Source organism: Siphateles boraxobius, unplaced genomic scaffold (genome assembly GCF_051911475.1).
Source record: "Siphateles boraxobius isolate OS27281-9 unplaced genomic scaffold, OSU_SipBor_1 102, whole genome shotgun sequence".
Lineage (NCBI taxonomy): Eukaryota > Metazoa > Chordata > Actinopteri > Cypriniformes > Leuciscidae > Siphateles > Siphateles boraxobius.
Window position 1 is genome coordinate 335489 of NW_027508703.1, and position 11564 is coordinate 347052.

General features: G+C 37.8%; 2 long non-coding RNA genes and 1 gene segment (V, D, J or C); 1 reads left to right on the forward strand and 2 right to left on the reverse strand.

The window, feature by feature from the left end:
* LOC143752630 (uncharacterized) overlaps nt 1-8865 on the reverse strand; it is a 29926-nt gene extending 21061 nt beyond the window's left edge. Inside the window, exons 1-2 of one of the 2 annotated variants that reach the window (XR_013207398.1) lie at nt 8702-8865; nt 8459-8579 (exon numbers count right to left, since the gene is read on the reverse strand). This is a non-coding gene — a long non-coding RNA (uncharacterized LOC143752630). The remainder of the gene's footprint in view (nt 1-8458; nt 8580-8701) is intronic. The other variant, XR_013207397.1, reaches the window with a different exon arrangement.
* LOC143752252 (immunoglobulin kappa variable 3-15-like) lies at nt 787-2293 on the reverse strand. The segment is given in 2 exon segments: nt 787-2024; nt 2153-2293. Coding segments are annotated over 2 exon segments (378 nt in total).
* LOC143752501 (uncharacterized) lies at nt 2473-4903 on the forward strand. 2 transcript variants are annotated; one of them, XR_013207392.1, is made up of 3 exons: nt 2473-2523; nt 2866-3248; nt 4321-4903. It is a non-coding gene; the product is annotated as an uncharacterized LOC143752501 (long non-coding RNA). The 2 variants fall into 2 exon arrangements; XR_013207391.1 differs by having other exon boundaries at nt 2482-3248.
* Nucleotides 8866-11564: the final 2699 nt, after the last annotated feature.

Here is an 11564-nt window from a genome sequence, read left to right on the forward strand (position 1 = left end):
ATATAAGTGAACATTTGAACCTTTATATGCCCATGTATGTTTTCTTTTCTTTTCATTACACTATTTACGTAAGTTAACACCCAATACTTGAACAGTTTAAAGTGTAATCTGGCAATTCAGGAAGCAGCTTCTGAATTGGGACGCAGAAAACCTCTGGCCATGATCCGGCTATTAAAGCCGAAAATACATGACTGAAACATCCTCACCATGTCCTCCAGTAAAATATGAACAAAATACTGTTTATTCAATTATATAAAATGATTTATCAGGATGGCAGCCGTAGGCTACTCTCGCACCGTTGCTTGGCGCCAGGAGTGGTAATCGGGAACACCTGGATGCGCAATTCGGGAATCCTACAAAGGCTACATGCGGAGCGTCCTTCGAAGGCTGGGTAGGCTGGGTCCTTCGAAGGCTGGGTAGGCTGGGTCCTTCGAAGGCTGGGTAGGCTGGGTCCTTCGAAGGCTGGGTAGGCTGGGTCCTTCGAAGGACGCAGCCTTCACATTGGGACACAGCAGTTGTGTATGAATGAGATGCAGGTGTGTGTAATCAGCACCGTGCAGGTGTATGGTGTTTGGTGTAATCAGACCAGGGAGGTGCATGATGGGAAATTTAGTCCGTGATAACCCAGGGAGTGTGTGACTAATCGTGATAGTAACGTTTGTTCTCTGTTTAGAAGGTTCACAACCTAACACGTTACAACCTTACAAGTTGAACAGACCAATCAACTGACAAAGCCAAATGAAAATAGAAGTGATTGAGTCGGACATTGAGTTGTCCTTTGGATGTTGAACTGGAGAAGGACTTGACAGTTTTATACATTCAAATAATCGTAGATAAAGGCAGAATAACACGGAGAAATAGAAACGAGGGAACAATAATATCAAGACTTAGATTTGGGAATACTGCACTTAATAGTACATTGAAGACAATAGGGAAACATGAGACAGAAAAGTGTGAAAATTGTAATCAAAAGAAAACTGTAGAGCATGTTATATTAATAGATCCTTCTTATAGTAATGAAAGAAATATGTTAATTTACAACCTCAATAAAATTAAGATGAATTCAGAGCTTACAACAATCCTACAAAAGACACCATGGGGAGATATATTGCAAAGGTAGTTTTTCTCTCAATTTGTATCATAATCACTGCATTTATGGTTTTAGAACATTGTTCAGGGTTTCTGTCATAATGTGCATCAGTGTGATTAGTATATTTTCCTTAAAAATCGTGTTTTTAACCATTTTAATTGTAGCGTCTCATTGGTACGTGTGTCTTTCTACACAGGGATGAGAGAGTAGGCCTTCTGATGTGAAGTGTGTGACATTTCTCTTTCTAGATGCTCGTTGAAGTGTCCAGAGAAACTCTCTTGCTGACAGAGAGGAACTCAGTGATATAAAGATGTTCCTCTAGTGGTGAAGCATCCAAGTGCAATTATTACATTGTAGAGGCTTTACAAAAACAACAAGTTTTACAAGAACAAGCACCACTCACATTTACTACACATTTTAGTCCAGTTTAGTAATGGATATAAGATTATATGTTTACTTAGATTATAATAAATGAATAAAGTGTGTGAAAGGTTTGATATTGTGTAGTTTGTGATCCTCCATCAGCAGCTGCAGTTTCTCTCAGCTGTATCAGTGCAGTCACTGTGACGTCTGACTGACAGAGGTTTTTGTACGACTCTTTATCACTGTGTGAACACATTTTTACTGTTTAAATAGTGATAACTCTGACAGTAATAATCTCCTGTATCTTCAGTCTGGACTCCACTGATGGTCAGAGTAAAATCACTGCCAGATCCACTGCCACTGAATCTAGATGGAGTTCCAGTATAACGGGTGGATGTGAGATATATCAGGAGTTTAGGAGCTTCTCCAGGTTTCTGTAAGTACCAGGACAGACAGGGTGTGCTACAGCCTGTTAAAGGAGAGCTGGCGCTGCATCTCATCACAACATTCTCTCCTGATGAAACTGTATGAACTACAGGAGTTTGAGTGACTGTGATCTGTCCACTGGAGCCTGGAAGAGAAATGCATGAAGACAATATAAAAGCAATGTGTCATATTAGAAATAGAAATAGATGTGCCATATTTATAAAATATGAACCAACTTTATTTATTTAGTTATAAGCATGTGTTTCACTGTACCTGATATACAGAGCACTATCCAGATGAAGATGTTGATTGTGTTCATTGTTGTAGTTTAGTCTTGTGTGATGATGAAGAGTGTGTGTGTTCTGCTCTCAGTCATGAAGTGTTAAACTCACAGCACTATAAACACTCTCAGAGCACTGAAGCATGTGCTGACAATGCAAAGAAGTGGGCAGGATTTATAACAGCTTGTGCTGAGAACAAACTCATATACACTAGAGTTACACAATCATGACTTTATTTAGTATGTTTATTGTGACTCCTGAGACACTGAGGATGTGCAGATGAACGTCCATCTCTGTGTCCATATTCATTCATGTGACCATCATCACTGCTACACTTCCACTAGATGAAGCGCCATCACTAAAGTAAGATCATGAATCATGAGTGTGTTCAGAAAGTATCAGGACTGATTGTGAATCTCTAATCAGAGTTCATGGTGTCACTCCATCTATCATGAAGCCTCATGTGTGTCTGAAATCATCAGATGGAGAAGAAACAGGCTGTTAAAGATGGACACATATTAGAGCTTGTTCACGTTTCATGATCTTGTGTGGAGATTCATAACCAGTCCAGATACTTTTATAACAGAGCTTGAATATGAAAACATGCTTGACTGTGTAGAACATGCAAAACACCTTTTATATCTTCATTGTCACACTTTCTATTGACTTTGGCTCTAATATTCAATAAAGTCATTATTTGAACAGATTCTCACTGAAGATTGAAGTGTGAAGCTGCAGGTTTTTCTGTCAATCATGATGATTGATCTGCATATGAAGAACAGAAGCATCATTATGAGAAACTCCACAACATCATCCATGATCAAAGAGGTCAAAGGTCACCTCAGAGGTCACAGCTCATCACATATATTTCTTTAAACAGTGTTATATCAGAAAGCATTTAGTCAAATCTGAATGAGTGAGTGTTGAGAAGAGCTGAGGATCTTCTAATATCAGTGTGTTGAAGTGTTGTTTCTCTCTCTCTGCTGGAGTGTGTGTTCACTCGAGTGGAATAGAGGTTTTTGTACGAGTGTTTCATTAGATTGTATCACTGTGGTGGACATTCGGTGGAGGAACTAAACTGGTGATCGGTAAGTCTGTCGATTTAATCACCTAATAAAAAAATACTATTTAGATTTCAGAAAGTGTTTTACAGTTGAAACAAGAACAACATTTATTAATAATAATGATTATTAGATATTGTGGTGAAACTTTACTTGAAGCCTTTATGTGTAATGCATTATAAAGGTTTCAATAATGTAGATTTTAATGTCATATATATTTTCGTAAATCATTGAAACCAAAGTTAAAATGCATTATGATATTTACAAATTCCTTGTTATAAAGTAAAACTGTTGTTGGTCATTTGTTTTAATGCATTATAAAATAATGTAACAATGAATAGATAATATTATAATGTGTTATAATCGTGAGACCATACATGCATTATTAAGTGCAGTAATGCATTATTATTATTAAGGCATAATTAATGCATTAAAATGACTTTTATAACACATTATATATAAAGGCTTTAAGTAAAGTGATACCAATAATGTTTTATTATTATTTAATCTAAAACAATTATATTGTCATGTTTATACATTCAGAAGAACGGAACAAAACAATCTAAATGTATTTCCATAACGTGTCTCTCATTTAATCAGTTTTTTACAGGTTTCATTTCCCTTCATTTATTTCTACACTGAGTTCATATTTAGTTCATCTTTTATTGTAGAAATCATACATGTAAAAAAGAGATTTGACATCAGAATGTAAATGTTGCTACTTTCTGTAGTTCAGTCAATGATACTGAATCTCTTTTGCTCATGTTGTGCTTATAATTCAGTGCTTTATAATACAAACACAATATATGTGTGATTCAATTGTGTTTCAATTCATTTTGAGTTTAATATCTCATGTAAGTAAAATTTAAGATATGTCTGTTCAGAAGCAGTAAGTGTACTAGTATCTTTAGTTTCATTTGATTTAATTGCATATAGTGATTGTGTAGTTTGTATATTGTATATATATATAAGGATCAGATGCTGGTGATTTTTCCTGCATTCCTCATGTCTGCTGCTTCAGTCCTGTTGAAATGCTGTGAATGTGCAGTGCAGTGTGTTGTGTGTGTGTTTGTGAATGTGTTGTGTTTGTCTCCTGCAGCTGGTCCCACAGTGAAGCCCTCAGTGTCTCTGCTGCCGCCCTCTTCTCTGCAGATCTCTGGAGAATCAGCCGCACTGCTCTGCCTGCTCAGCTCTTACTCTCCACAGGGGGCGCTGGTGAGCTGGACACTGGACGGGTCAGAGGTCACCGAGGGGGTTCTGACCAGCGCAGAGAGCCAGCAGGACGGCCGCTACAGCCGCAGTAGCGTCCTGACCCTCAGCAAAGCACGCTGGGAAGAGGGAAAGCTGTACGTCTGCAGTGTAACACATGATGGAGCTCCTCATGAGGTCTCGTTCCACAAGAGCTCTGAGTGCTGATGTTTCTCTCCTGAAGATGAGCCGTATCTGAGTGTCCTGTGTCAGGCAGGATTCACATGAGTCTAGTGCTGCAGCTGTAGTGATTTACAACTCAATACTGAAACAGTGTGTGTGTGTGTGTGTGTGTGTGTGTGTGTGTGTGTGTGTGTGTGTGTGTGTGTGTGTGTGTGTGTGTGTGTGTGTGTGTGTGTGTGTGTGTGTGTGTGTGTGATCTTTCAATCTGCTGTGTTTGCTGCAACATTCAATAAAGCTTCTCAACAAGTTCACTTTGTGTCTGACAACATCATTCAACTAACAGATGAAGATGCAGGTGCTTTTCAGAAGGTTGATGTGGCAGTAAATGTCAAATAAAGCTCTTGGGGTTTGAACATGGTCTCTGGAGACAGAGCTGCTCTATTCTGAGAGATCACAATCACTCCACCCTGACAATGCAAATGGGCTTTTCAGTCTCACTCTTTGATTGGTTACATGATCTGGACTGGAACACAACAGTTTCACTTCTGCTTTAGTGAAGGAGCGCAGACAAACTGATCATTACATTTATAGGAGATTACAAATTTTATTATATAAAAATATCATAAACAAGATAAAGAATTAGCCGTTCTGACCCTAATTGTTACATAATCATTACATTTATAGGCGATGGTTTAAATATACTATATATGAAAATGTTATTAAAAATATAATACATGATCATAAATCAAGAATCAGCCGTTGTGACAGTAATTGTGTAAGAATGTAAACGTTTCTATACATATCAAGTTCAGTCCTGAAACTCTAGATCAGTGGTTCCCCAACTGTACACATCATGAAAATGACAAACTGATGATTACATTAATTTATGAGATAACTAATTTATTAACATGGCACCATAAATCATATAAAAACATGATCACAAATCAAGAATGTAAAAGTTTCTGTGGCTCAAATGGAAAGCATCTCATCCAGACAGCAGAAGTGACTGACTGCAGTGTGTTCAGTTTGATTGACAGGGATCATATATTACACCTAAAACATGATGATCATAAAACACTGACTCATTCTCTTCATAAACACAAGATTGATGTTAATTGTAATGATATAGTGTTATTAGTGTTTGAAAATTTAATCATAAATCATTCAATCATAAATCACATTGGCTTTGCTGTTCCTGTAGCCAATGAGATTGCTTGCTTTTAAATAGATTTAAATCTAATCTAAAAACTGATGTTAAATAGACACTGAATGCCCAGAGACCCATCTCTTCCTGATGCTCTCAACACTTGTTAAGCTCTCTTTGAGGCCTGTAACAGCACTCCTAGCATTAGACTCACTACACCAGCTGGTGAGACACTCAGTGTAACCACAGAAGACGTTAGGAGGTCCTACAGAGAGTCAAGCCACGGAAAGCTGCAGGCCCAGATAACATCCCAGACAGGGTCCTGAAAGACTGTGCACATCAGCTCTCAGAGGAACTGACTGACATGTTTAAAGGGGTCATGACATGGTTTTTTGTTTTGTTTTATTATGTTCCCTTATGTGCAATTATAGTATTACTATAGTGTTTTTGTACAAAAAAACTTTAAAACTGTAGTGATTTATGACCTTTTCCCACCCTGTTTCTCCCCCCTCTGATTCAAACAGTCTGTTTTGGAGGTGTTTCCTCTTTAAGAGTTCAGTGTTAACGCCCATTGTTATGATTGGCTAACGTCAGTGCTGCTTATGCATAAATTATTTAATCATTTTGTATCACATGTATGCTACACAATGCCCCACCACGTGAAACTTCGGTCTTCCGATCTTTTACCAATGTGTCAATTCTCAATTGATTTTGATTCATATGCGCGAGAGAGAGCAAGACAGTTTGAAGGCGCGTGCGCGGCCAGGGCTCTCTCTCTCTCTCTCTCTCTCTCTCTCTCTCTCTCTCTCTCTCTCTCTCTCTCTCTCTCTCTCTCTCTCTCTCTCTCTCTCTCTCTCTCTCTCTCTCTCTCTCTCTCTCTCTCTCTCTCTCTCTCTCTCTCTCTCTCTCTCTCTGCTCGTTCTTTCAGTAACATGCGCTCTGTCACACTCATCTACATCACTCGCCGAACAATATTGCTGCAAATAAACTGCATCCAACTGCTTTCCCTGACGTCTGGATCGTTCGGCAGCATTCAAACATGCTGTTTGTCCACAGCCAGGAACAGCACATCTGCGCACATCGCAGTCATCTTGTAAACAGACCCACTCGCTGCACGTCAACGCATGCGATGATGTCAAAAGAGGCGTAGTTGTCTTGCGCTGGAGGCGGTCATATGCAAACGACTGGTACGTCACTTCGCACCGTGACGTCACTAAGTTCAAAGGATCTAGAACGAGCTGTATTTAGAGCTTGATTAAATAAATGGTTCGTTTATAATGGGGAGGACGTCTTAAGCTATGAAACTTGCAGGAGGTTTTAATGGTACAAAGACCTCTTATATACCAAAAGATCAAGGCAAATTTGGTTTCTCATGTCATGACCCCTTTAATATCTCACTCTCTAAAGCAGTTGTACCATCATGCTTCAGATCTGCTGCCATCATTCCTGTGTCTAAGACTACTAGTGTCATGCTGGAATGACTATCGGCCGGTAGCACTCACCCCGATAATGATGAAGAGCTTTGAGCGGCTGGTCATGACTCAAATCAGTGAGAAAATTGATGCCAGCAATGACCAGAATCAGTACGCATATTCAGCTTATTCTTCGCCCATTCTATTTCCCATGATTCATAGCGGGTTCAACTGACTAAACGGTTTTATACTTCCGGTGGAAGTGTTTGTTTACATAGCATGCTAGCACTAGCGTAAAGGCTACGGTGATAGTTTTTAAAGTAGTAGATAATTGTTCGGTCGAGATGGGAAGTAGTCGGTGGTTAGGGACTGTTCGTTTTTTATTTAAGGGGCTACCGGAAGAGTTTTGAGATCTATAGTCAAAAAAGACTTGACCCTCCCTTCACCAGCAATACATTTTTCTATGACCCTCCAAAATGATTGTGAAAAAAGGCATGACCCTCCCCGATAATTTATTGATTACTTCTGTACTGGTTTGCGTTTGGCAAAGATGTTCAGATAGCCATTGTTTTTTTACCATCATCAAAATGCAGCCTAGTCAAACTTTCGTTTAAAAGCATAATTAGGATGGAAACGCCACTTTTAAGATTGACCGTATTTTCGTTTTCTGTCAAATTGCCTTTTGAATGGGAGTGCTAGGGGCACTACTATGATAGCATCAAAATTGCTATTTTTAAAACACTAATATGGCTCGACACAACATGAAAATATGCTCGAAGTATCACCAGGGCCTCTACACTCGAGCATTGAGAACATTGTTTGTGTACACAGAAGTAGTATTATGACCCACATTGTGTTAAAATGATGGATGGTGACCTTTGACCTATCCCCTCCCCGTGCCCTAGTGGTGACCTTGTCCTTTCGCTGACCTTGTCGCCTTTGACCTAGTGTGTAATTGAATAATAGGAAAAATTCAGCAGCCCTGTAGTATAAACACTGATATTGTGTAGTTTGTGATCCTCCATCAGCAGCTGCAGTTTCTCTCAGCTGTATCAGTGCAGTCACTGTGACGTCTGACTGACAGAGGTTTTTGTACGACTCTTTATCACTGTGTGAACACATGTTTACTGTTTATATAGTGATAACTCTGACAGTAATAATCTCCTGTATCTTCAGTCTGGACTCCACTGATGGTCAGAGTAAAATCACTGCCAGATCCACTGCCACTGAATCTAGATGGAGTTCCAGTATAACGGCTTGATGTGAGATATATGAGGAGTTTAGGAGCTTCTCCAGATTTCTGCTGATACCAGGCCATACGATCACCACTATACACATTACTGCTGGTTTTACAGTTTATTCTGACTTCTTCTCCTGGTTGAACTGCTGGTATTGATGGACTCTGAGTTACAGTGATCTGTCCTCTACACTCTGAAAGAAAACACAAACAAAAATTAAAATGATATATATGATAATATATAGTATATGATAAATATATACATTTCACATATTACGAGAAGTAATAATTATTGTAAAAACCATATTACACAAACCTTGAATAAACAGTGCAATGGTCCAGAGGAAGATGTTGATTGTGTTCATTGTTGTAGTTTAGTCTTGTGTGATGATGAAGAGTGTGTGTGTTCTGCTCTCAGTCATGAAGTGTTAAACTCACAGCACTATAAACACTCTCAGAGCACTGAAGCATGTGCTGACAATGCAAAGTGACTCTCGCTATTTGAATCATTATCCTGAAGACTGCCCAGATAGCAATGTGACATTGATTCAATGTTGAAATTCCATCAGAATCATCATTTTGGTTGAGGTTGAAAATTCAATCCTAAATAAAATTGGATCAATGTTGATATTTCAATGCTTTTCAGTGTTGAAAAAGACAAACATTGAATCAACGTTGATTTTTTGTCAGCTTCATTTTCCACCACTGGGTCAGCGCCAAGGTACGTTACTGAATATTTTTTTATACAAGATGTTGCCTTTACTCGTTTATTTTCTAGTAATGTATTCAGTTTAGTCCATGTGCATGAGTATAAAATAAATGCCTCGATCCTGTACCGTCTATGCAGCGCAACATATTTGAAATGGTGTGGGCGGGAAGTGCGTGGGGAGCGGGACAAAACTCTTGAGGCTGTGTGTATTTTACGAATTATAATATTGAGTTTAGTTTTTAAAGTATTTGTCTGCTGTCTTTGACATCTAAGCTTTGATTTATTCATCTATTTGTTTGCCCATAATAATGATGAATGTAAGTAAAGACAAAGTGCTTAACGCTAGCTAACGTTATGTGCCTAACGTTAGGCTAGGCGTTTCGCTTCGTCCAGGGAAAAATGTTAATGTTAGGTTTTTTTAGTAGAAATTATTTATTTTTTATAATAGTAAATAGTAATAGTAGAGTATTACACAACTAGCCTAATTAATGGACCTGTAGCAAACAATTCTCGACCACAAATAAATATTGCATTTCTTTTTTCTCCTTAGGACCAAAAGCTTTTCAATGTTTGACTGAGGACACTTTGCAATTCATGGTAAGTAATTTCTATAAAACTGCTATAATTGTTAATATATAATATTAAATAAAAATGTTGAGTAAAAAAATCCATGTTGTCTATTGACTTGCATTAACATTAACACACTTAAGACTTGGATAGACTATCAGCTAAAAGTTGTCTTTATATTTTTACTAAAGGGAAAAATAGACACATACATCTTGGATGGCCTGAAGGTAAAGTTTTATATTTTCCTGTCCTTTGCTATCATATATCTGCAAAATCTGATTCCGTAATACAGATTATTTGGATTTTTTAAAATAAGAAAAATAATCACTTTGCTTTATCACAGACTGAAAACTTTCACATGAGAAGAGTGTGTCCTGAAGGCCCTAATTTTTTTCCTGAGAGAAAATCCTAAAGACCTCATCAAGAAGAACCTTGTGACATCAGTGGGTTAGTTAGAATGTTTTGAAGCATCGAAAATACATTCTGGTCCAAAAATAACAAAAACTACGACTTTATTCAGCATTGTATTCTCTTCCGGTTCTGTTGTGGATCCGCGTTCACGAGCCCCACAAAGTCGTAGTTTTTGTTATTTTTGGACCAAAATGTATTTTCGATGTTTTTGTTATTTTTGGACCAAAATGTATTGATGATGTCTTTATTTCCTTTCTGGACAAGGACAGTATACCGGACATACATTTACAATGGAGGGACAGAAAGCTCTCGGACTGAATCTAAAATATCTTAAACTGTGTTCCGAAGATGAACGGAGGTCTTACGGGCTTGGAACGACATGAGGGCGAGTCATTAATGACATAATTTTCATTTTTGGGTGAACTAACCCTTTAATTGAATTAATCAAGCACTTAAATTTGTTGTACATTTGCAGCAGTCACATTTCTGAATATTTATGACCCACCTTCTGCCAGTCATACACTACTACCAATCAATGGTTTTAGAACATTGTGCAGTTCTAACTTTCTGTTTGTTTGTGTATTCGTTAGATGCCTTACAACAAGAAGTGATGGCTGAGAAAAGGAGGACTCAAATTTTGTTTTTGCTGTTACTGCAAAAATGGCTCCGTTATGCCCCTGAACTGCTTGGGGACATTGCTCGTGGTGGAAACCCGTGAGTTCATCAGAGTATCAATTTAATAAGGACATCCTTTTTGCATCAGACGAGTAGATCCTAACCGAGGATCCTTTTTTCAATCCTTGAAAAGCTTCAAGTCCTAAACAGTGAACTGTGGTAGTGTTTCAGTCTGTAGCACTCTTTCTGTATTTGTTAGTGAGTTTCAATTTGTATTTACTTCAATTTTACAAATGCAGGTTTGCATTTATGTTGTTATTGTTTTCCTGGATCTTCTCCTGGTATTTACTTTATGAATTCAGAATCAACAATTCCATGTAATTGTTTTAAGTCACTCTGTCATCAATTTTATTATATTCTGTACTTAAGTTGTATTTTAAGTTCTCTTCCCCCCCCAGTTTCACAGACGAGGCTTAAGCTAAATTCCAGACTAAAATACATGATTGAGAGCTATTTTAACTGAAAGCAACTTGCACTGATATATCTTAAAATGTCAGTGCCATTATCTTGTCTCTAGATGCACAACGGTAATGTTCTTTTTTTATTTTTTATACTAAGGCACGTTTATAAAAGCTACTTAAATGTCCTAATTGCCTAATCCAAGTCCTGTCTGTGAAACCAGGCCATAATGTTTTATTTGTATAAAATGTTCATGGGTTTCAGTCCTGTTTTTCCTGAATGTGGTGTTAATTCCTGTTGAAACAGTGTGGGGTCATAAATAAAAACATTTGCATGTAAACTGAAGGTTTAAAGTTGTTTACTTTGAGATAATTTTTTGATTAAAAACCATATTAATTACATCCCTTTTTGATTGAAA